This window comes from Mangifera indica, chromosome 2 (genome assembly GCF_011075055.1).
Source record: "Mangifera indica cultivar Alphonso chromosome 2, CATAS_Mindica_2.1, whole genome shotgun sequence".
Classification (NCBI taxonomy): domain Eukaryota; kingdom Viridiplantae; phylum Streptophyta; class Magnoliopsida; order Sapindales; family Anacardiaceae; genus Mangifera; species Mangifera indica.
Genome location: NC_058138.1, coordinates 16,625,417 through 16,649,707, shown reverse-complemented (window position 1 = coordinate 16,649,707; position 24,291 = coordinate 16,625,417). Strand labels below are relative to the sequence as shown.

Below are 24,291 nucleotides of genomic sequence, written 5' to 3'. Positions count from 1 at the left end.
TAATATTTCTCAATCAGAGAAGTATATTTTTTATGGCACTGCCCTGATTGTAGGAACCAATTCACTGATAAAGTAAATTTGCCATCAGAAAATGTTGGCAGCAATTCATAAACAAGGAATGTGTTTCAAAGTATGAATTTCAGCTTACAAAAATAATTCTGAAGCTATTTCTATAAGCATAAGCTTTTTGGAAGAAAGAAGGCCACCGGTGAAAAGCTGTTTTCATTTGTTAATTGAAGAAAATAAAGCCTTTAAAGACATTATAATAAGAAAGCTAACCTGCATGTATATAGTATGGAATGGCTAGAAGAGCCAATGCAATTGTCACAAATAGCAAAGACAAAGATTGAACTATTTTCATCAAGCCATTCAAACAGCTTTCACACTGAATTTGTAGAACATTTTCCATGTTTCTCATCTAGTCAAGTAACTCTTCTCTTCAAGTTACAAAATCTTCAATGTATCTACCTATTCCTCTCAAATGGTGGAAAACAAAAGGAAAGATATTACATGGAGAAAAGAATGCTGGCACCATCAAAGTTTTGTAAACAATGGGAAGATACTTAAAAGGCTCATACATCAGAAAGGAAGATACAGGTTTACAACCTAATAAAATCAGTATGACTGCCTCCAATCTTCACCAGCATAAACTGCTTGATCCCCAAGCTCTTCCTCAATACGAAGCAACTGCAAGAAACTTTGGGCTGTTAGTTTGTGATGGACACAAGATGTCTAGAATCACATGGTGTTAAAACATGTTGTATAATTAAATAAATCAAATTGCTGGTGAATAAATATCTCCTTCTCTTGATTGAGAAACAGAAAACGTATTATCGAGAGAAGTCAACAGTGTCAATTAAAAATGGACCTGGTTATACTTAGCCAGCCGCTCTCCTCTGCAAGGAGCACCTGCTTTGATCTGACCTGATGTGAGGCCGACAGATAAATCAGCTATGAAAGAATCTTCACTCTCCCCAGATCTATGAGATATCACCACTCCCCAGTGAGCATCATTAGCCAACTTCACTACTTCAATGGCCTCTGTCACTGTTCCGATCTGATTTATCTGGATTGAAGCATTAAATTATAAATTATCAAGTCCAAGCTTTACTTAATAGATTTTGGAGATTTTATTTTGCTCCAAGTTATCATTAGCTGATTAGATTTGAAAAGTACTTTCAAAACAATTTTTCTCTTCGAACTTTTTCATAAATAACAAAGAGGAAATGAAAGTGATGGAAAAAGGCACTTCAGCTGTAACATGTACAAAACATGCAAGACAGAAATTTTTATATTTCATGCAACAATTAGATAAGCACCTTGAGAACGAGAGCATTGCAAGTGGAATCATGTATTGCTCTCTCAACACGTTTCGGATTTGACATCAACAAGTCACCTCCTACTACCTGCAATATACCCTCTCATATCTAGCCATATAATAAATAATCTGAACTGCAAATTTTATTTTAGCAAGGGGGAAAAAAAAACAAACCTGACAAATTCCAAGACCAGATATATACTTGGTATGTTCCCAGTCTTCCATGTCAAAGGGATCTTCAATTGATACAATTGGGTACTCTTAACTCCCCCCAAGAAAAGAAACAAAACAACACCACATCACTGTTAGAATGATTGCACAGCAAAAACAATCAAGACCATATTGGAGGGACTGTTATACCAGCACACAGTTCTTTGTACATCTCAATCATATCCTCTCCTGACTTGAAATTTTGTCCAGACTTGTTTAGAGATTTGTAGTCCAAATCATACTTGGTACCTATATATAATATGAAATAAAATTATCTTGGCAGTTTACAGGCAAGACAAATTCATTAAAAATGTACATCCTTTGTACAGAGCACACAACTAGTATTTATATCTGATATGCAACACATAAAATTATGCATTCAATATAACAATGTACAATGATATACTTAAACCATTTCTGTTTGCGCACAGTAATACAAAATAGGGTTCTCAACTAATAATGCCATTTAAATTTTGGTTTAAAAGAAAATAAAGAAAATCTCTACATGCTACTGCTTGTGTAGGAGATTTGCAGAAAAGAACTCATCACCTTTGCAAAAATCAGAAGCACCAACATCAATAGCTATCTTTATCTTCTCACCATAACCTGTTCTGCTGATGGCCTCTTTAATAAAATCCAATCCTTCTTTCACGCTGCCAACAGGAAATAGACATAATCAAATTGCCAAAACTACATAACAGATACATAAACCTCAACTTCTACTTCCTATGGAAAGGGATTTTAGTTTTTGTTTTTTTTTAGGTAAGGGGCTGTTGCAGCTGCATTCTCAACATCAGTAATAATTAAAATTAGTAAACATTGTATAAAGGAAACTTACTTAGAAATGTTTGGAGCAAAACCACCATCCTCACCAACATTACATCCATGCACACCATATTTTTCTGTAATAGCAGCCTGCCCTTTTTAATCGACAGCAGTCAAAATCAATGAATGAGTGAACATGTGGATCTTCCCCGTTGCACAAGATCAACAGACAATGGATATAGTGGCTCAAATACAAGGAGAAAATAAAATAACAAATCACCTTCAAGTGATGATAGGTTTCAGAACCCATTTGCAGAGCCTCCTCAAACCTACTAGCTCCTGTTGGGAGAATCATGATTTCCTGATGCATTTCAAAGTCAAATTGATCAAGACACAAGTCAATGGTTTTGCATGTCTCTTTTCAGAAGCTACAGATGCTTCCAGTGAATATTAAGACAACTTATTATAAAAGAATGCAAGAACATGAAGAAGAAAAAAATGAAACGAGCATTTACCTGAACAGCCAGATTATTCCCAGCATGTTTCCCACCACTTATGACAGTAAAGGCAGGGACAGGAAGAGTCAGATTGCTTTTTCCGAAAAGATCAGCAATGTGTTTGTACAGTGGAACCTGGAAATAATTTTCTTTGTTAGATCATTAAGAAAAGGACACAAGATTTCAATACAACTATGTTCACACGAATGAACATCCAAATCGAAGTTCATACCTCCTTTTCAGCAGCCCCAGCTTTGCATGCTGCAATTGAAACAGCTAATATGGCATTGACTCCAAGTTCGCTCTTCAAAATGTGAACAAGTAATAGTGTCAAGCATAAAAGAACAACACTCTCTTAAAAGATATGATTCATCCAACAAGAATTTAATGGGAGCATATTAACCATTTCAAGTACATTATCATGACAAACCTAAAAAACAGATGATTAAACAAGATTTTGTAAAATAAGCATCAACCATACCGTTAAATAAGAATCCTAAACTTCAAATATTTAAGTATAGTCCAACTACTGGTTTGAACTAGGTGAAAAAGAAAAATTTCTACTTGGTTGTTGTATCAGAAGGCAAGTTAAATAACGATGTCACACTTGCAAGGTTTTTTAATTTATTCTCTTTTTTCTAGTGGACTGTTGGTTTTGTAATATTGTAGATTTCTTTCAAATTCATAAATAAAATATCCCATGCCTTTGCACATTAATAATTATATTTATACGAACTCGCATTAAATCCCAATGAAAAAGGAATAATTATCAGCATTACCTTCTTCTCTGTTTTGTCCAAGTCTAACATGGCTTGATCAATTTGAGATTGAAGTGTAGGATCCATACCAATCAACGCTTCAGATATTTTTTCATTAATGTTCTTCACAGCTCTATTCACACTATTTCCAAGATAAGTTCCCTTGTCCCCATCACGCAATTCAAAAGCTTCATACCTGTATTTACATTCAAATTAAGTTCCAACACACATCACTCCATCTTAAATTCAAATTATGATCATTTACCAAACATTCTCTCTCAAATTCCCAAAATGTTCGTGAAGTTGATGACAATTCATAAAATGAACGAATTTCAATTTAATTAACAAAAAAACTTACATTCCAGAAGGATCGGCGCTAGGAACAGAAGCACGAAACATGCCTTTATTGGTGAACAACTCAACTTCAACAGTTGGAACCCCTCGGCTATCCAAAACTTGCCTAGCTTTAATCTTCGTTATCACTGACGGAACTGCTTTCCGCATGTGATTAGACTGTCACAAACAGAACAGAAAATGAAGAATTAGTCGATAAAAATATTTTAAAAAATAGTTAACTATAGAAATGAGAGGGAGAGAAGTACGATGAAGAGAACGGGATCGGGCGATTTAGCTCTAACGGCGGCATTCACGGCGTCTTCGATTTTGCGAGAGAGCATGTGCTTGTCCAAATACTCTTGAACAGACATTTCTCTTTCGTTCCTTGTTGAACTTGAAAAGATTGAAGTAGATGTTCTTGCAGATTCAAGCTGGCGTCTTAAGAATAGTGACTCAGTGAGTTCAGTTGTTTTATATATGTATCGGGTTTATAATTAATAGGGCTCCCCAACTTTTCATCTAATTTTCAAGGCCAAAAAACAAATTCTCACCAAAGGTTTATTACAAATTCCAATTGGTATTTGACAAGTATTGAAAATCTAAATTTTCACTTATGGGGTATTAAAATTAATATAAACAATTTATTTTAAGGGTGAAAAAATTATTTAATTAATAATATATTAAAAAAAATAAAATATTATTTATTTTTTTTAATTTAAAAAACTAATAATTTTTTCTCAAAAATTAAACTTTAAAAAAATCATATTTTTTTTTATTAGGTTTTGTATTTTCTGAGGATTTTTCTCTAGTCTTCTCTCTTTTTAGTGATCATCTTGTCCTTCTCCAGCAATTTTATCTCTACCAAAGATGGAGCTTTTTCAACAAAGACAAAGTTGTCGGAGAAGGAGGACAAGGGCAGGATGGGCATCAAAGGGAAAGAGGATTGGAGAAAATCTTCGAAAAACACAAAACCTAACAAAAGGAAAATATAATTTTTTAAAGTTTAATTTCGAAAGTGAGAAATTGCTAGTTTTATAAATTTAAGAGGATATAGATAATGTTTTATTATTTTAAATATATTACTAATTAAAAGATAATTTTATTTTTAAAATTAATTGTTTCTGTTAATTTTAATACTTAATAAATGAGAATTTAGATTTTCAATACTTAGACAGGGACTACTTTAAATTTGCAATAAACCTTGGGTGGGAATGTTCTTTGGCCAATTTTAAAAAACTGTTTTTTATTTACATTTTATTTACATTTTTTATTTACATTAAACCTGGTAAATTGTTCGGTCTGACCATGGTGATACGGGTTCATGCAAAGGGACATTAAAATGGATCTAATTATAATGTAAAAAATACTCGATTCTACATATATGAATAGACCTGTTAAAAATACTCAATTCTACAGGTATGGATAGACCTACAAGTTACGCATATAATTAAGATTTTTCTTTAATTTTACAAATCAAGCAGAAGATAAGCAGTTCTGAAAAATTTTCAACCTGATGATATAGTATTTATCAGGTTATTCTTTTGTACTTGGAATAGTAAGAGCAACATGCGTTCAACACACCGGTAAAAACCCAGGATTATCTACAACTACATATATATGGCACAACATAATACAAACTTTCCCTTCGATATGAATGTAAATATCAAAGGGTCTTTTCTCATGCTACCACAAAAGCACTTGATGAACCAGTGAAATGGTGGATTGATCCTATGAAGCCTTTTGCAGCACCAAAATGTTTTATTCTGTACACACCTGAAGAAGCTGACTCAGGGATTCTCCATTCTATGGTTGCAAAACTACGTGTACTTAGTTTAAAAGGTCGCGACCACTTGAAGAGAAGGCAGAAATCATCATCATCATAAGCTGGAACCCAGGTATCTTTCCCATGGAGAATCTCCACAAGAGAGAATGTACCCTCAGTCATAAGATCATTTCTGGGGCAGGCTGACCAGAAGACAACACTCACTGTATCACCTCTCTTGAAGGTATAATTTTTAGGAACATCAGCCTTGACATCCCCAAAATTCACACCGGAAGGAGTTAAGTCCATAACAACAGGTGTAAGTAAGCTGATTTGCTTGCTAAGGAGATCTGGGGGTTGTGGACCAGGTTTGACAGCTTGGCCACTGATAAGAGCACTTGCAAGCTTCTTGAACTCTTGAATGTAGGCACTGAGCGTGTGTGGACCAAATAATGTGGAAGCTCCCTGAGGAAGCAAAATATCAGTATCTATGGTGTTGCTAATATTCTACATGTTTTTGCTATATTCCTGCAGTGTTTGTGGCTGTGCATGAGCACGCAAAAGCAATAACTTGAGAAGTATCATGAATTAAAATCCCTTTCTTTTCTAGAGCATAACTATGGACTTAAAATTATCTCAATCAAGTCACACAGAATTTCAAGGCACTGAAGGCCTTGTGTATATAAATTGGGATGAGAAACGTCCTGAGTTTGTATGATGTCCCTATAAACCTCTGGTTTACTCTTTTGTGGTTTTGCCTCTTTTCTAATTTAATATAAAAGAACAATGTTATGAGTATACATATGACGTGCCATCATGTGATTAAGTGTTACTTTATTTTTAATTTAAAATCATTCAATCACTTGATGACACACATCAAATGTGTACTTATTTGTGTATTCAAAGTGAGTACGCATAGTTTTATTGATAATGAAAATGCATGCCAATTCCATGAAATCGAAAACTAACCTCATATCTCTGAACCTCATACTCTTCAAAGGTGGTCACATACTGTGAATAAGTATTAGTTAATCCAGCTATAACAACATGAACATCAGTAAATTCACCGCTAGAAGTGAGAACTGTCTTCACAGCATCACGGAGTCGTCTCCCAGCCATTGTTGTGAACTCTGTTAGATAAATAATTGTTAATTCATGAACCATATCAAGACATGGCATTAGTCAGTTGAATCCAAAAATGACTATATTAAGAAGCAACTAAGGAACTAGAGCCGACAAACAAATTATGGTTGCAAACTTCCAGCTTTTTTCACTTTTCACTAAAGAAATGAGACTGGCGAAGTCACGTCAACAGGGTATCAATCATTCACCATTCATGTGCTCCTGTCAAAAACTTTCTCCAGAAGGATTCTTAACATGCTTGAAATTATTCTACCATAAAACTTTGACAGCATATTACTAATATACTTATCCACTGTGATTACTCCAGATTGCTTTCTATGAAGATTGGAGTTGCACTTCGTGCAGTGCATCATTTATTTTATCTTGATAATAAATTCTTAACTTGTTCATTCAAAATAAAATTTTGCTCCGAATTTCTTATGGTAGCATTAAACATAGGAGAGATAGAGAAGAAATAAGGTACTACCTCCTGGTACACTCAGAATGACTAGCTGCCCTACTCGGAGGATTTGGATTGGAAGTATTGAAGGCTGCAAAGATCATGAACAAATAAAGATATCAGACTAGCAGCATTGCAGAGAATAATAATTGTATATAATACATGCAGAACAAGTTGTACCGTAACTAGCTATCATATTATGTACATCACAGAATAAACTAAAATGCAGCTTATAAAAAGACTGTACTGTAGCCCCCAAAACCACACCATCACAGTCTATTTCAGGGATAGACCATACTTTAAGGACCGCAGTCATAAACAATTTGCCCATTAATATAGGAACAAAAATATTTTAATTTCTCCCCAGATATATTAGATGTCTCAAACAAAATTAAAATGGAATGCTGGGTAGAAAAAAATGACATTTTTCATTTCTGAATTTAGCACAAATGAAGTGCATAAACCTGTTTGTTTTGGGCATAAACAACATAACACTAAGCAAGCAACTGTTTATATTTAAATTTCTTAGCCTGTATATGGATGTTTACCAGCTACTCCCACAGATAGCTGACAAAGCTATTTAATTACTTGTGCCAAGTTTCAGATGGTTGGCTGCCAGAAAGACAACAGTTCAAACCTCAGTCTGAAAACTCTCTTTGTAAATTCCTACATCATATTCAAAAGGACTTCTCTGTTCCCATGAAATTATGGATTTGTCATTGATAAGCACAGTAAAGTGAGCTTATAGAATACAGAATTACAATCTAAATGTCAGTGAGGTGGCAAATTACTGCTAATTAAAATAACAAATTCCTACATAAATTTACTCTAGTTTTAGATGCCTTAATTTGGAGTCAATTATTTTATTTTGTAACTTTGCATACTAAATTCCAGTCTATCTATTGGAAGTCAATACCAAACAAGATTGTGACTTACTGCCCAATCATATGGTTGCTTCATTTCCCCAGTGTCAAGCAAAATGGGCTTTGGATGCTGACAATCAACTTGTTCTTTATCAGGTGTTTTAAGTACATTGCGCACAAGCCTCCAAAAGGGATTTCCCTGCCATAGCATCACAGTTAAATTTACAGACAGAACTCATAGGCAGTGCAAAACAATGTTTGAGAACAGATAATGCGTCACAGTTTACCTTGTCATCCCCTTGCGTAAAATCAAATGCTCCAGGACCATCAGTTGTTCCTGCAGCAAAAGCAAACCCCATTGCTGCAGGACATGTTTTGACTACCTCAGAACCTCCACCCTGTCTAGGAAGTGTGACCTCAAGCTGGGAGAAATCTAGATAAGTGTGGTGGTAGTCAACCTTTCCTTCTAATTGTTCAGATGCGGTGTTAAAAAGATCTATTGCTTTTTTGAACTGCCTCTCTCCAATAATATGTGTACTTTCAAATTCATCCAGATGACTGTCGATATAATTAGAGCACGGAATTCACTATTCAAATAATCGAAAGATACAAATATCATACTGAAAATAATTCTTAGAATATTTACCCTGGTCCTTGACCATAACAGTTCTCGTTCTTCCCACCACAGGTACTGTGATTGAAATCACAAGGGAGTCCAGTGTCTATACAGAATGCTCCAAGAACATTTGGGCTAACATCCCCACAGTTGGACTGACAAAATGCAGATACAAATGCAGGCTTCTCAGCCTGCCTGAAAGCATTCCTGACACGCCTTGCAGAACTCAAAATCCTAGTTGCTGGCTTACCTGGAGGAGACTGGAAGGATGCTGCAAGTTCCAGTAACTCATGGTCTGCACTAGAAAATTGTCACAAATAAATGCAAATATCATTCTGGCCTTACTATTCTATGAAACACATGTAACTTTGATAATATGATGTGGAATTCAGATACTTCAAATTTTCCTGTGCAATTTGGCACATAATTAGGACTTATAACTGTTCTATTTTCTCTATTTGTAACACTTCTCATAATATTAATCAGTGTAGACAATCACAACATAACCTAAGTTTGGAAATTAAATGGTATGTTCTTGTGGTTTGATTGACAATCACAACATATTAATCAGTGTAGACAACTCATAACCTTTTTATGAGTTAATGCTCCTAGGTTTAAAATAGAAAGCTAGTAAATTACGGTTATGACGAGGACTGGAAATTATGCTTGAAACTCTCCGGAAGATTCCATCAGCTCCAAATTCATCAGCAGATGTGCTTTCAATGCCATTCTGCTCAAACCAATCTTCCATAAATCGTGCAGCAGCACCCTTATTATCCCCACTTATCAAAGAGTTTGTACGACTCATAGAAGTTCCATGAGTTGCAAACCAATTGAAGCTACCCACTGGTCCCCACTGGTCATCCACAAACTTCAATAGGGTCATTTCCTTATCAACATTATCCTTATATCTGCTGCGCTCTGCTGCAGGATTATTAAGATAAGCACTGGGACTGCGATTTACACCAGCATCTAAAAGGTCTCCTGCAAATTAAAGGCCAAAACTTTAAAGGTTTTTTATGCAAAAGGAGGCTATCCTGAAAGCTTTAGTTACATCAGGCAAACATAATGTTTATGTATAAAACAGAATGAAGCAAGGATAAAAGTATCCCCTCTTACCCTTATTCATAAAAATTGATCCCGGCCGGAGATTTTCATGAGCTTGCATAATGCTTTTCTCTATACCATCCACAAGGACATCAAATGACTGACGAACAAATCCAAGTGATGTCACAATATACACGATATATTGGAGATAACCACCAGGGCCAGCATGGGTGTGAACACCACTGATTGCAACATTCTTTTCTGTATATAGATTGCCATACCTGCTGATGCAAAGAAATTCATTATTTCATAAATAAAACCATTTTATACCCATGACCAAGTGTAATTCCAAGGACTCTCAGCACCAAATTGTTAAAATTTTGTAGCAGAAGCAGCTCACAAAGTAAAAAGAGTCACACATCAACATAAGCTGTTTTTTTCAATGACAATATTGAAGGTTTTAGCTTAAACATAAATCATTATGCATAACAAAAAACCACTGAGATGACAATCACCTTGCCTTCAACCTCTCAAGCACTTTGATTGTTACAAGTTGTGAGGCCATACAAGCATCAAGATTTACAAACACAATGCGATTTCCCTGTGGCTCAGCCACAATGAATGCACGAGCTCGCAACCTAAAGTGAACCCCAGATGCAATCTGCCCCATGTTAGCATAACCCATCATATTAACATCAGCTGCAGGTCCTGTGATGTCATAGCTCCCCAACCCAACTAAATAATTCGAATCCGATAATACTCCTCCACAGTCCCCAAGCAAGAATAGAAGAAATATCCAGAACCAAATAGTTCTACGCAGGCTTCGGAAACTTAAATAGGCAGAAAACTCCATCATCACTGAACCCCACCAAATAGAACAGCCAAATCAATATATTATTTACATTTACCTTCAAAAGAAACAAAAAACACATATTAAACACTCGAAAATGAAACAAATTCTGTTATAATCTGTAAAACGCAAAAAATCAGGTCCCAGTTGAACCTGTATTAATCAATTAATTCAAAAAAAGAGAAAAAGACTGAAAATTTACGATTGCAACCCAGAAGCATTTTTATCGTCTGTAACATGACTAGAGGACAGAGCTATATACGCAGAAAAATAAAAACTTTAACAAATGGTTTTATAAGAATTAGGCAAAGCAACGAACAGAGGACTGAATAGTAATTTACCTTGGAATAAAAAAGAGGGAGTACGAGAGAGTCTCTGAAACAGGAGTCTTAAGAAGGAGGGAGTAACAAGAAGAGTGGTTAGCGTGGAAGGGAAGATGGAGAATGGTGGGGAGTTTAGTCGACTTTAATGTAAAAATTACAAGTTAAATACCCTTAAGGGTAATTTTGTAAAAAACTGTCCAATTTTGCGTTTTAAAACTCAAGGGTCTTCCTGTAAATTTTGCCTGTTTAGAAGTTGAAGCATAAACCTTCACAGATTAACAAAGCCGCCGCTTCATAATCAAAGCACCCTTGGAGAGAAGTAAAAGCAAACCAAAGATGGCGACTTGTCTCGCAACAAGAGTTGCACCTAATCAATGCATAGGTCTCTTGAGACTCTCCTTCAGCCTCGTCCAAAGCTTCAGTACTTCAGCTTCTCCGGCTTCGACTTCGGCTTCCAAAAAACCAAAGCGAAAAAAGAAGAAGAACCTGTTCGAGGTGGCTCAGTTTTTGCCCAACTGGGGAATCGGTTACCACATGGCAAAAACCCATTGGGAGAGTGTTTATTACGAGATCACAAAGATCAATCTTTACAAGGTATCTCTTTTCCTCATTTATTTATGAGTGTTTCCTTCGTTCATGTTGCTTTTTTTTTCATTGTTATTTTTATTAATGCTATTTCTAAAGAACAAACCAATAGAAAATAATCTCATTATGTATGTCTTTATTACCATGTTACTACGTTTTTGTTTTACTACCTTGGGTTTTAGAGTTAAGTGTTAATCCTTAAGACTCCGGTAAGGTTACTAGGATTAGCATTTAAGTGATATAACTTTCTCCTGATGTTGTTGGGTTTTGTTTCAGGACGGTAGGCATGGAAAAGCTTGGGGAATTGCTCATAAAGATGGTGAGTTTTTTTCATTATTTATATATTTATCTTAAATTTTTATGGGTATCTTCAGTTTAACTTTGCTTGATTTGAGTTTGGTGATTTTGAAATCAATAAAATTATTTGTACTTATAATAAAAATCAATTTGGGTAATGATGATGTGTTACTATGTGATTGATTAATTTTGAATGCTATAATAGAAGTTTAATAGGGACTTTCATTATCATCTGAGAAATTCTTGAATGCTTAGCTTGGAAATCTCTTATAGATTTCCATGGGAACAAAAAAGCCTAATCTTTTTTAATGTAATGTGTTTAATTTCTATCATAGTTTATTCTTTTCTGTTGTATTTGGACTTTAAACTTGTGGGATGAATTCGCTTGTATAAGTTTTATTTGTTTTGCCTTTCTTTACTTTCAACTTGTGGGCTGAAACTGCTGTGGGATGACAAATGATTTATTGGTGACTTAGGAAACATTGAATTGTTTTATAATATTGCATTGAGCAATTTGCTCAATGGTTGTTAAAAAAATGAATGAAAGTTACATGAACTCAACCAGGGTGAGGAGTTGTGGTTTTGTAGTGAGAGATTAAGAAATGAAAAAGCAAAATGTTTTGAAGTTAAAAATAGAGAACTTGGAGTGACCCCACTAGCAGCTACAACTTCTTATTTTGAATAAAAGTTGGTGATGATTCTTTTCAGTTCAGGGTATAAAACAGTGTAGGCTATGGTGGGAGGCACTGAAGCAGATGTGGGAGAGTGTGGAATTCTATGACTTCCTCTTACTTGATTCTTTTTAGGAAAGCGTAAATATTATTGGTGAAATTAGATATAGGGGCTTGAATTGAGGTAGCATATGGAATCGGAGTTCAGCTTTTGTGTGAAAGGTTCTTCACAAGCATGTTGCCATATTTTGACAGATTGAGGTTTCCTCTGTAGTTTCATTATCTATTGAGGATATTTCCTCTAAAATAAAGGTTCATGTTATTGTTGTTTATTACAGGCTTGCCTATTGCAGATGCTCCCAAGAAAATAAGTGGAGTTCACAAACGTTGTTGGAGATACATTCCAAGCTTGACAAAATCAGCTGCAGACACACCAAAGTTAACAATGCCAACAGATAATGCCCCAACAGCTGAGGATCAAGCAGCATAATCAAAATTCTTAAATTTTTATATTGCTTGGCTGACCATCATACTCTGTTGTCCTTTCTTGTGTTCTATGTTTTCGTGTTGCACTCCATCCTTTAAACATGGTAGTGCACTTCAATCAAACCATTTTTGGACTTAAATGATGCTTCCATGTAGCATGCCTTTGCCAAGAGACTAGACATAGTAGGTTAAGGTGAATGAACATTTGTAGTCATAGTAATATCCAGCAACAGAATTTTTTTTTTTTTTAATTCTCTTTGGGGTGTTTCAGTTCAGAAGCCACAACATTTTAAGTAATCTAGCTGATAATTGTGTGTTATTTTTATATTCTTCCCTTAGAGGGACAGTACATTTTTATGGTGCTGATTAGGTGCAATTAAATAGTAACGCCAGACTTGATGGTGTGGTTGCTTTTGGGTGCCTATTTTATTGCCCTTTCCACTTGCATCGATTTAAGGTATTGGTTTGACCATTAATGGCTGGGAGTGTACATTTTTCTGGTTGCACCTCTTTAAAGTTGGTCAGCATAGCCTCAGCCGAAACCAATTTAGACCAGTACACACAGCAGTAGACCCTTCTTGAACCAATATAGCATTGGGTCAGATCGCATCTGGGGTCTGTCAATTGGGCAGGGCTTGGCGTCAAATTGTTTAGTTTGAAAAATCAAATTTGGGTCAAATAGAATTTGAGCATCAAACGAGGCCAGACAAAATATATAGTTTTTAAGTGGTCAAGTTTGGATTTAAATCTGAGATTGTTCGAGCTCAAATTTGAACAAATTAAATCCAGTCCAATTGATGGGTTAATTATGTTTAACAGACAATTTTTTCAGTTTCGGATTTTTTTTAATTTCGGAACTTTTTTGTTTTTGTTTTTGTTTTTCTATTTTTTATTATTATGTTTTTAATTTTTGATATTTTCTTTTACCTTGATTTCAGTTTCCAGATTATTTTATTTCGATTTTTTAGATTTGACATTAATTTTTTTACCTTGATTTCATTTTTCATTGATCATCATGATTATGATGCCTTGTAATCCACTAATAGCATATGTTTACCCAAATTAAATGGCAGTTTGGGTTATAATGTCAAATTAAAAACACTAAGAAATACTGTGCGTTTTGACAAACAAAAAGATTCAGCAGCAAGCAGGCATGTCAAACCAAATCACCATTCTGGATTGGAGAAATTTACCGTCAAACTTCAAACATGGTGAAATATAAAATTCCATGGTCGTAGCTGCCAACAACGTTCCGCAATCTTTAAGACTCGTACAGGCCAAAAGCTAACCCCATCTGCAGTCCCAGTTGAGGACATTGCATCCTCCAATTTACCCTGCAAGCTATGTTGTTTAGATTCCTCTTTTTACTCTGACCCCAACTGTCTTCACCAAATCCATCTCTTTTCTACTCTCCCCTCTATAAATTCTATCACGCTTGCTCCTTGCTATTCAATTCCTACATAGACAGTAACTGCCACTCTTCTTTAACTCAAAGCAAATGGCTCTCATCCTTTTTATTGCTTTCTCATTCTTCCTTCAAGGAGCACTTGGTAGATCCATTTCTTCTTTTAATTTAAGTTCTAATATGAACAATATTATCCATTCTTTATGTTAACCTGAACTATATCTGCAGGTGAGATTATATGTGAGAAGTTGCCAAGTGAGCTCTGCTCATTTTCGGTGTCAAATTCTGGCAAGCGATGCTTATTAGAGAAGAACTATGCAACTAGTGATGGAACAGTGGCATATCAATGCAAGACATCTGATGTGTCTGTTGCTGTCATTCATGATTTCATTGAAACTGATATATGCATTAGCGCATGTGGAGTTGAAAGGAAATCTATTGGCATTTCATCAGACTCTCTTCTTCAGCCTCACTTCACTGCCAAGCTTTGCTCCCCACAATGCTATCAAGCTTGCCCCAATATTGTTGACCTTTACTTCAACCTAGCCCTCGGAGAAGGTAATCTTTTCTCTTCCTTCACTCTTTTCAACCCATATTTTGTATGCAATTTTTGTGTACTGAATTTAGTCGTGTAAAGGAGTGCATTTGCCTACTCTGTGTGAGGCACAGCGAGCAAATCCAAGGCGTGGCATGTTTCAAATTCAGAGCTCTGGTGCAGTTGCAGGTCCTGTTTCTGCCCCAGGTCCCATTTCAGCTGAATTAGACATCTCTCCTGCACTTGCTCCTATTCCAGCTTGATGAAATTCCACAGCTTGTTCCACATAACTGCTTTAATTTATCCATTAGGTGTCTGTTTTAAGTTAAACTTATATGTTATAAGGAGTGCTCGGTCACCACCATATCAAATGTAATAGTCGCTTTGAAATTTATATATCAGCACATTATTCTAAGCTTTGTTATGGTCAAAATGCTAAAACATCAATTACTGATTGTTTCATTTGCTGCTCTTTAATGGAGCCTATTAAAATGGCAATTGGAAGAAACTTTTCATCCATATACTGTAGCCAAGGAAACTAACTAATCCTCCCTTTGGCTTTAAGACTGAAACCGCGAGTTGGGATTTTGGATTTTCAACCAGTAAATCTATATTCATTGCCTTAAAAGAAGTAGCAACTTACCTTGACTAAGCATATAAATTGTATTATCCATTTTAGCATTCCCTACGTTTAGGAGTAGTACAAGGGTAATAATCCCATATCAGATATTGTCATACAAAAAAAAAAAATTCTTTTTTAACTAAACTCGCAAAACGACATCCAAGATGTAACCAACTACAAGAATAGTGATCTATAACTCGACATGCCGATATGTTTCTCTTACCTAGAGGCAACAAAATATCACGTAAGATAATTATCTTATACCTAATGTCATATATGAAATTATTTTTTTTAAATTTAAATTTGAATGGTTACATATTTTTTTCATTCTATAAATACAAATTATTACCTAAAGGAAAGGAGAAAGGGAATCATTATTATCTAGCATAAAGGATTGTATAAGAATTACCTTAAAATATGTTAAAAAAACTTTAGACAGATTCATACAACTATCTTTACAAGATATTCCTTCAAAATCAAATCATTCCAAGATATTTGTCTTGTAAATATTATTCATACATTATGAGAACAATTTCCAAAGTTTTTAATAATGTAACCGTAGATATAAACTCTTAAACAATAAATTAAATCATATTAAAATTTTATTTTGTCTTTGTTACTCTCTCTCATACTTTAGATTGTATTTAATCATCAAGATAGTGGATAGCAAGGAGAATCTCACAAGCATTCTCTTGTCACAATTCTTATGAAAATATATCAATAAAAATATCGTTGTCATTAGAAAACATCTTTTCATAAGTGTTTCAAAAATTTGTAAATTACAATATATGTCCCCCACATGTATCATAGATATTTTAAGTCCACATCTACAAGATCAAATCCCACACATGTACTGCAGATTTCTAATCCCATGTGTATACTACAGAATTGGTTCCAAAACATTGCTCTACACCAAAACATGTGAAGGAATATGGTCTCATGAAAAACTATGTTGGTATATGTTTTCATGAAAATATGTGCATACACTCAAGCCTCTTAATCATGTAACTTTAGGCTCACATATCCCTTTCACATTATATCTCATGTCTTTTTCATGCCTTAACTCATATGTATACATTTTTTACATAATTTAGTATTACTGAGTATTCTATACATTCCTAATTATTGGCAAATTACTCTTACAAACAGATAAATATTTTTCATAAATATTCATTCAAACTTAATTGAGATACAATTGTTTGACCTTTATGAGCAGACATATATTCTTCTCTCACGATCATTTAAGCTCTTATCATCATGCACGATTATATGTGTTTTTGAATGATTATTTATGCTTATATCATGAACTTTCACTAACCTCACATTTATGATCGCACATTACTATTCGGGTAATTTAGTCTTACACGTACATAAATAGTCATACACTATTCTTGCATAGGCGTTCATAACATCTTATCTTATATGTCACGAATGATTGCACATATGCTTTGTATGACTATTTACCATTACTTAGTAGACATAATAGAGGGGTCAGGCTAGCCTGCAGCTTGACCTAGACCCCTCATTTTTAGCACAACCTGCGAAATTAAGAGTTATGCCAAGCAGCAAAGGCCTTGGATCAAGAAACTACCGCGAGCTCTAGAGGTACAAGGAAGAAGAACAAGAACATATGACCTCTTTGGCAAAAGAATAGCTTACATCAAGTTACTCTTTCCTGTTTATCAAAAGATCAAATAACTAGAAAGTCTTTTTTTTTTAATGATATATTAAGAGTTTCCAATTCATACCCTCTTGTTTGGGCTATTTAATGTAATTTAACCCTCTGATATGTTGTTGTAAAGATGAACTTCATGATTGATGGCGTTATACTTACACCATTGCCTCTGCAATATTTGTTGCCTGCTCAAAGTCGAACTTAAAATGCAGATAAACACCAATTAAATAATTATTTATTATAATTATTAAAGTTCAGGAGGCTCTATATTATATAGCTAGATTAATCAACATGGGAAACTGTTTTTGAACAGGGAAAAGTACTTCTGATAAAGAGCTGGTACCCACCTCAGAGGTCTCAGAAGGGATGTCTGCAACTCTTCAATATTTAGTTTACTTTTAAGTTAACACAATTAACATTTTTTAGCATGATCTTTTTGATGTGACGCCACAAATAAACGCTCTTGAATATGAACTTAACATCACGAAACTATTACAAATTAACTGATATTTATCTCTTTAATTTTAGTTATTAGCCCCACAACAGCCAACAATTCACTTATTATGTTCCTCACCAGCAAAGCTTTTGTGCCATGTCTGTCCCCTGCGTTTCTCTTTTACCAACACTGCAAAGGCCTGACACTGATACATACGTACGTATATATAGAGAGAGACCGTCACAGTATTTTTTTGGCACCAAGAAGGAGAGAAAAGGGCCTTTCAAGTTTCAATATAAACAAAATAAAGACTAGCATGCTTATGTTCTTTGTCGCAACTGCTTGATTTTTCTTCTTCACTTCACAGAATGTCTACTTCCGAGGCTTGCCCTGCTGCACTGTCAGTCTCCAGAAAATTTTCCGGCGAGATTGGGGAACACTTGAACTCGGATTCTCCGTCTGAAGTGGACCTGGAGAGCGGGTTTTTGTTCGTGAAGCTGCATTTAGATGATAAGTCAGTGAGAGATTGTAGGATTTGCCATTTGGGTTTTGATGGTAGTTCTCAAGAGTTAAGGCCTCCCATTGAGTTAGGCTGTTCTTGTAAAGGTGATCTGGGTTCTGCTCACAGACAATGTGCTGAGACTTGGTTTAAGATCAAGGGTAACATGTGAGTCAAAAGACTAACTTTAATGTTTTATGTGATTTTTTATGCTATATTTTTTGGTTTTTCTAAGATGGATACTGATCATTTGTGTATGGCCATGAGTTCTGAGAACTAAATGTTCAATCTTTTGCTAGATTTTGGGTAGTTGTTGACCATTAGGGATATCCACTGAGTGGTTTTAAATAATTGTGCTATGTTTTCTGTCATAGAACTGTTTCTTCTACACTAGATTTTGTCTGTTTGGATAACAATTATTAGCTGATAGTGCAAAGGGTCTGAGATGGAATCTGGCGTTGGTTGGTTTATTTGTGGAATTATGAATATGTAACAGGCGCTTCTTTAACATTGTTCTGGTACTCTCTGTTAATGTGATTATTCACTTACATTCGGTAAGATGCTCAAAGTATAGGAGACTTCTAGGTCCCTCCAATTTCGCTTTGGTGTGCAAATTAGTACCAGCTATATAGACAAATGATAATTTGATATTGGGGTGAAGGGGGAAAGCATAGCTGGGTGAATAGTATCAGTAAGCGAGTCCTCCCTTTGATATTTGTGCTGACAACTCTTGGATTCAAACTCTTCCATAACTTTACCTTTTCCTCTCTGTTTATAAGCTGTGATTGCAAAACTTGAATAGTCTTTTCAGTCTAACCCATTAAGTTAATGATCCATCTTTATTTTTCTAGAGAAAATATCATCTCACTACAGTTTCAAAATGGTAATATAAATCATCTTCAGGATTGAATTGTTTACAGAGATGACTGTATCAATTGGAAAAAGAAACAAAACTATCATAGTAGAGATGCAGCGATGGGATCTTCAGAAAATGAAAGTTCTGATTTTGTATTATGTATGAAGATCAATTTGTTGTTTTTAATTTTAGTATGAGCATCAATGCACATTTGTCGCTCCACTTCCTTGTTAGATACAACAATAAAATTTATGTTGCCTGGACTTGTTTTAAACAAGTCTTTGCACATATGGGGTTTCAAGGGAAATGGAGATTGATTGACGCTTATCTTGCAAGTGAGAAGAAAGCAATGTGGTGGTCTTGCTGTTTGAACAGATGCTAAATGGAGTTGGAAGTACAGAAGGATGCATTCTTGAATTTCTAACCTCATTGTAGTCTTATTTTTGCTGCATGTGGTTACAGTTTCTACACCAGTTCATTGTGATTTATATTCTTATGTCATCTGCCTCTTTATTGCTTCCTAAATTTTCCTTATTCATTTCAGGATCTGTGAGATTTGTGGCTCCACTGCAGTCAATGTTGGTGGTGAGCAAATAAATCAGTCAAATGATGTAGCTGCTGCAGCCTCATTAGCTTCAGCAGCACCTATGATCTTAATGGAAACTCGAAACTTGTGGCAGGGTCACCGCGTATTGAACTTTTTACTCGCCTGCATGGTGTTTGCCTTTGTCCTATCTTGGCTCTTCCACTTCAAAGTGTTATCATGAATGTTAAGAGTGAAAAAACTGTAAGCATTTTGCTCTCTTTCTGACGGATAAGATTTAACTCTCCCATGTAATGGTGTTTATATTTCAACCCATCCTCATCTTCTCTCGCTCTATGCTGCATGCTATAACGCAGTGGTGAGAAGCTTATGTGATCATGAATTTCATGTTATATGAATCTTGCTCATGAGAGGGAATCACTTGCCGGGAAAAAAGATGACAAATTCTTTCTTATGCCAAATTCAATGATGACAGTCAATGGACTGGTGAATAAAGCAACATGTTAGCAAACAAGATGAAAGCAGTAAAAGCATAGACCCCAAGGGTTAGTTTGAATGGTAAAACGAAAAGGTTATTTCGTAATACGAACTTTCTCCTGATATAAATAAATAAATCTTTACCTGACTAACTTATCCGTTAATAGTTTGGCACTATGCAATGAAATTTTGACTTCATCCAGCTTAATAAAAACGAAATCTGAGCAGCACTACCTAAATTTTTTACCCAAAGAAGCATGTAAAATAGAGCCATACAGTATAACTGTCTTCTCAGCAATTAACCTCAAAACTAAACACCAAGAATTTATTTTACCAAATAAAATACAAAGCTTAACACCAAATGTGTGCTTTTAGTGTAAGAAAGGAGGAGGAAGATGATGGATTAGATTGTCTAACCTGAATTTGGCGCAACCCCAACTAAACCATACAACCGGAATCTCCAACTTTCTTATAAAAGTAGTATTACGTATATATATATATATATATATATATATATATATATATATATATATATATAAAATTAAATAATTTTAAATTAAAAATAAAATAATAATTAATTATATATTATTATTTGACGTAATTTTAATGTGATTCTGATTTCAAAATTTCTACTTGAACAAATGCACGACCCACCAGTCTTAAATTACAGTTTAATCCCAAGAGAACTGCAAGGTGGTATCTCCTTATTGGTTGTTCTTTATTTGTAGGCTCTCCCCTAAAACCCTATGCCATATTCTCTATCTCTTATATATGTAAATTTTAGAAGTTAGGGTTTCCTGATTTCCTAAACTAAATTTAGTAACTAATCTCTCGTAGGTAAGTTCTCTTTTAAGTGTCTTCTCATCTTTGATTGATAGAGTTCTTTTTATTTTTTTCTTAATTGAGTGCTTTTTTTTTTTTGTGTTCAGAGTTCAATGGCTGCTAACAGTCCGGTGGGTATAGATAAAGAACAGGTGGGTTCTTTTATCTTAATTTATTCTTCTTTGTTTGTTGATTGTGAAGGAACGAAAAGGAACTTAAGTTGTTTTGGGAAATGGGTTAAATTTGAAATCTTTGTAAATCTAATGGGTTCCGTTTTTTTTAGAAATTATGTACTTTAGATGAGAAATTGTAACTTAAACCTTTTGAAAGTTTGTGAATTTTGATTTAAAATTGGTGTTTTGTATTGTTTATAGATTTTTTTTTTTTTTTGGTTAATTATGCAGGCCTTTGGTATGGCAGAAACTGAAATGGAGTATAGAGTAGAATTGTTCAACAGGTAGGTGATTACTACACATTATGTTGATGAGATGGTGCTGGTTTGATGCCTTGTATGCAAATTTTGTCCTTCAGAAAAATTGTAAATCAGATCTGTCGTGCTCTGTTAAATGAAATTTAAACAATGGGGATTTGGAGATATGGTTCTTACTTTGGGCTGATTTCATCAGGCCAAACTCTGCCTCAGTAATTGTTTGTTGGTCTCTGTTTTACTCCTTGTATGTTTGTTACTCAATTGTGTATTGGACAGATTCACCTTAGGTATCGTTTTAATCATTTGTTGATTTCATTCATTTAGGGAGATTATACCTTACCATTCTATGCTGTGCACTTCTGTTGAGAAGTCAAAATTGACTATTCATTTTGTGATGAATGGTTTTAATTAGTATGCATAGTAAGTTTACCTAAGTCCATTTTGTTCTTTTGTTTCAGGCTTGCTCAGACATGTTTCAATAAGTGCGTTGACAAAAGGTAGGGGAATTTTTATTTGCCATTTTTGTTCAGTTGATCTGTTTCTCCTTTTTATCTGTAAGTTGATGAATTCTCTTTACATTACTTGTGATATCTTTTTTGTTTAAGGGAATGGTTTCACCAGGAAGTCTTTCTGTTATTAGGTACAAGGAGTCCGAGCTAAATATGGGTGAAAATACTTGCATTGATCGCTGTGTTTCAAAGTATTGGCAGGTAACCTTGGAACACTCATAGATCTAGAATTCAGAAATATAAATTGGATGATGTGATACTAAGAGTATTTAGCTTACAAGAAAATATACAATTATTGTAATGGATCCGCCATTAAGATCTAAATTATCTGGTTCTACACTCAGATCCAGTGTAGACTAATTCCTCTTACGCACTCTCAATCAGAGGTGCCAACTCCTTCCACAGCCTCTCAATCCAAAGCTTATACAATATTTTTCCATTTACCTTTTTCCCTCAATTGCTCACCCTTTTTTTATTCATCCAATATTCCAAACTTATTATTCTAATCCAACTTCAAATATCAATTATTATCATTTAATTGATATTTAAATTCAATAATTAATAGGATAATAATTGATATTTGAATTAGTTTTTAAATGTTAGGATAATACTTGAATGGTAGAATTAGGGTAATAATAATTGAAATTATGGAATTGAATTATGATATGATTTTAGGATATGAGAAGGATTAAAGGGGCAGCACCAGTGAGGGAAAAAAGAGGAAATATGAATTTTAGGCAGCCTTTAGGTTAATGTGGGAGGTCATTGGCACCTTAAATTGTCGTATTGGGAGATCATAGCTTCTTAAATCATCAGTTTATCCACTTTAAATCCCCTGTATTAATAAAATAGTTTTTGTTTTCTCTAATCGTTTTTTTTTTTTAAATGTTGTCGGTGTTGGTGTTTAATTGTTTGTGGGAAAATTGGAAAGTCCTTAATCGTTTTATTTTGTTTTTGTGCATACCCCTGTTGATGATTTGACCTGTAATTTTTTCATTTTTTCCTTTCTTCCTATCCAATTTGAATAATTCCACCCATTTTTCCCTAGTCAAAAAGGTCAACCTTGTATTGTTTGTCATCGCCAAAAATTTCGTTTTGATGTTGTTAGCCCTAAGCTCATTTGTAGATATCTCATATCCCAACCTTGTGACCCTTTTCTTGTTTTTCTTGTTAAATTTGGCATCCTCCATCATTGAAAATGCACCAAAGAACTCCTTATCTAGCCTTGATCCCATCGTCTCCTACTCAGTCACATCTCTTTTTACAACTTCCTCAAACAACAACAATGGTGATTGTAGTAACAACTTCGTAGAAACAACTTCTTCGACTCCTTTAGGCACCTTTTCATTGCCTTAAATCCGTAAGCCAGATTATCCAACCTGGATTCAATGGCTTCCAACTTCTCCATCACTATCTCCATAATTTTCTCCACATCAACTTTAGTCTTCATCCTTTCTCAATTCTTGACCAGATTACACTGCTTTGATACCAATGTAATTATTTGAGAAAAACACACGTCAAAAGTAGTTGTTGAAATTGAAAAGTCAAAGTCATACAAAGCTCAAACGAAGAGCTTATCTTTTCTTATGTGTGATCTAAGTCTTATGCTACGGTCATAATATATCACCACATTTTGTAACCTTAACGCCACATAGATTGGATGTATGTTTGCTCCCTATTAGTCTTAAGCAAATACTACAATATCAACGTAACCACTTGCGTCATGATAGTAACCTACACAAAACAACTCAAACACTCAATATGAGCAATAACTAATATAGGCAACAAGAGACGACACTCCCCACAATCTTGGCAACAAGAGATGTCAATTCTCCAAGACAGTAGTCTCTCAATAAGTTAGAGGTTCTCTAAAGCCTTCTACAATATTTTTACTACCATTTTTATTCTTTTAATATCATAATCTTGTTATTCTAATCTTTAAATTCAAATATTAATTATTATCTTATAAATATCATTTTAATCTATATAATCTAATTAAATATCATTTTGATTAATTATTATCTTAACTAATATTATTAATTTTTATTTTTATTATCATGAATTTGTGAGTAGAGAGGTTGCAGGCAGTTGGTTCATCATTATATAATTAAATTCTGTTTTGCTCTTTTTCCAGGTTAATAGTATGATTGGGCAGCTGCTGAGTGCTGGTGGTCGGCCTCCAATGTAAAATCTTTGGCTATTTGTTTTTAATTCGAAGCATAAGAAGCCAGCGCTTGAGTAATGATATTGTTATCGTTGATCTTGATTTGTAGGTCGTTACATTGTTTGTAAGAATTTATATTGGCTGTTAACTTAAGCAATCTGATAAAGATTTTGGTATTTGAAATGAATAAAGTTTCTTTTGGACTGAAAATAAATCTTTGGCCTCTACGAATTTTTTATTTGTGTGAAAAGAGATGCGTATAATAAAAGGTATTACAATATTTGGACTAAAATTTAATTATTAGGTTTCAATTTGAGTTAGGATATTTGAACCGAGATTCATGTGTAAAGG

General features: G+C 34.4%; 6 protein-coding genes across 9 annotated transcripts; 4 read left to right on the top strand and 2 right to left on the bottom strand.

The window, feature by feature from the left end:
* Nucleotides 1-346: 346 nt before the first annotated feature.
* LOC123198864 (cytosolic enolase 3) lies at nucleotides 347-4,369 on the bottom strand. Its single transcript, XM_044613665.1, has 13 exons — nucleotides 4,151-4,369; nucleotides 3,907-4,061; nucleotides 3,570-3,744; nucleotides 3,023-3,094; nucleotides 2,809-2,925; nucleotides 2,574-2,654; nucleotides 2,367-2,443; nucleotides 2,078-2,181; nucleotides 1,679-1,777; nucleotides 1,493-1,578; nucleotides 1,320-1,406; nucleotides 869-1,066; nucleotides 347-687 (listed from the first exon to the last, which is right to left on the bottom strand). The coding sequence occupies exons 1-13, from the start codon at nucleotides 4,253-4,255 to the stop codon at nucleotides 616-618; spliced, it is 1,428 nt and encodes a 475-aa protein (XP_044469600.1). The 5' UTR covers nucleotides 4,256-4,369; the 3' UTR covers nucleotides 347-615.
* Nucleotides 4,370-5,376: 1,007 nt separating this feature from the next.
* On the bottom strand, nucleotides 5,377-11,072 carry LOC123206242 (neutral ceramidase 1-like). 3 transcript variants are annotated; one of them, XM_044623399.1, is made up of 10 exons: nucleotides 10,946-11,072; nucleotides 10,270-10,662; nucleotides 9,827-10,035; nucleotides 9,347-9,691; nucleotides 8,738-9,002; nucleotides 8,379-8,649; nucleotides 8,165-8,290; nucleotides 7,256-7,319; nucleotides 6,616-6,776; nucleotides 5,377-6,111 (listed from the first exon to the last, which is right to left on the bottom strand). In XM_044623399.1, exons 2-10 carry the CDS (start codon nucleotides 10,608-10,610, stop codon nucleotides 5,563-5,565), a joined length of 2,331 nt encoding a protein of 776 aa, XP_044479334.1. In that variant the 5' UTR covers nucleotides 10,611-10,662; nucleotides 10,946-11,072; the 3' UTR covers nucleotides 5,377-5,562. The 3 variants fall into 3 exon arrangements, with proteins under 3 accessions (XP_044479334.1, XP_044479351.1, XP_044479342.1); XM_044623416.1 differs by having other exon boundaries at nucleotides 10,270-10,612; nucleotides 10,946-11,065; XM_044623407.1 differs by lacking the exon at nucleotides 10,946-11,072 and adding an exon at nucleotides 10,807-10,828.
* Nucleotides 11,073-11,148: 76 nt separating this feature from the next.
* Nucleotides 11,149-13,106, top strand: LOC123206272. 2 transcript variants are annotated; one of them, XM_044623440.1, is made up of 3 exons: nucleotides 11,149-11,521; nucleotides 11,789-11,831; nucleotides 12,834-13,106. In XM_044623440.1, the coding sequence occupies exons 1-3, from the start codon at nucleotides 11,264-11,266 to the stop codon at nucleotides 12,968-12,970; spliced, it is 438 nt and encodes a 145-aa protein (XP_044479375.1). In that variant the 5' UTR covers nucleotides 11,149-11,263; the 3' UTR covers nucleotides 12,971-13,106. The 2 variants fall into 2 exon arrangements, with proteins under 2 accessions (XP_044479375.1, XP_044479370.1); XM_044623435.1 differs by having other exon boundaries at nucleotides 11,155-11,521; nucleotides 12,819-13,106.
* A 418-nt stretch (nucleotides 13,107-13,524) lies between these two features.
* LOC123206262 lies at nucleotides 13,525-15,321 on the top strand. Its single transcript, XM_044623427.1, has 3 exons — nucleotides 13,525-14,516; nucleotides 14,600-14,929; nucleotides 15,009-15,321. The coding sequence occupies exons 1-3, from the start codon at nucleotides 14,465-14,467 to the stop codon at nucleotides 15,167-15,169; spliced, it is 543 nt and encodes a 180-aa protein (XP_044479362.1). The 5' UTR covers nucleotides 13,525-14,464; the 3' UTR covers nucleotides 15,170-15,321.
* Nucleotides 15,322-17,868: 2,547 nt separating this feature from the next.
* LOC123209644 lies at nucleotides 17,869-20,004 on the top strand. The gene is made up of 2 exons (XM_044627770.1): nucleotides 17,869-18,306; nucleotides 19,539-20,004. Exons 1-2 carry the CDS (start codon nucleotides 18,008-18,010, stop codon nucleotides 19,759-19,761), a joined length of 522 nt encoding a protein of 173 aa, XP_044483705.1. The 5' UTR covers nucleotides 17,869-18,007; the 3' UTR covers nucleotides 19,762-20,004.
* A 720-nt stretch (nucleotides 20,005-20,724) lies between these two features.
* Nucleotides 20,725-24,154, top strand: LOC123201230 (mitochondrial import inner membrane translocase subunit TIM10). The gene is made up of 6 exons (XM_044616659.1): nucleotides 20,725-20,852; nucleotides 20,945-20,989; nucleotides 21,242-21,294; nucleotides 21,726-21,764; nucleotides 21,908-21,977; nucleotides 23,911-24,154. The coding sequence occupies exons 2-6, from the start codon at nucleotides 20,951-20,953 to the stop codon at nucleotides 23,962-23,964; spliced, it is 255 nt and encodes an 84-aa protein (XP_044472594.1). The 5' UTR covers nucleotides 20,725-20,852; nucleotides 20,945-20,950; the 3' UTR covers nucleotides 23,965-24,154.
* The last annotated feature ends 137 nt before the right edge of the window (nucleotides 24,155-24,291 follow it).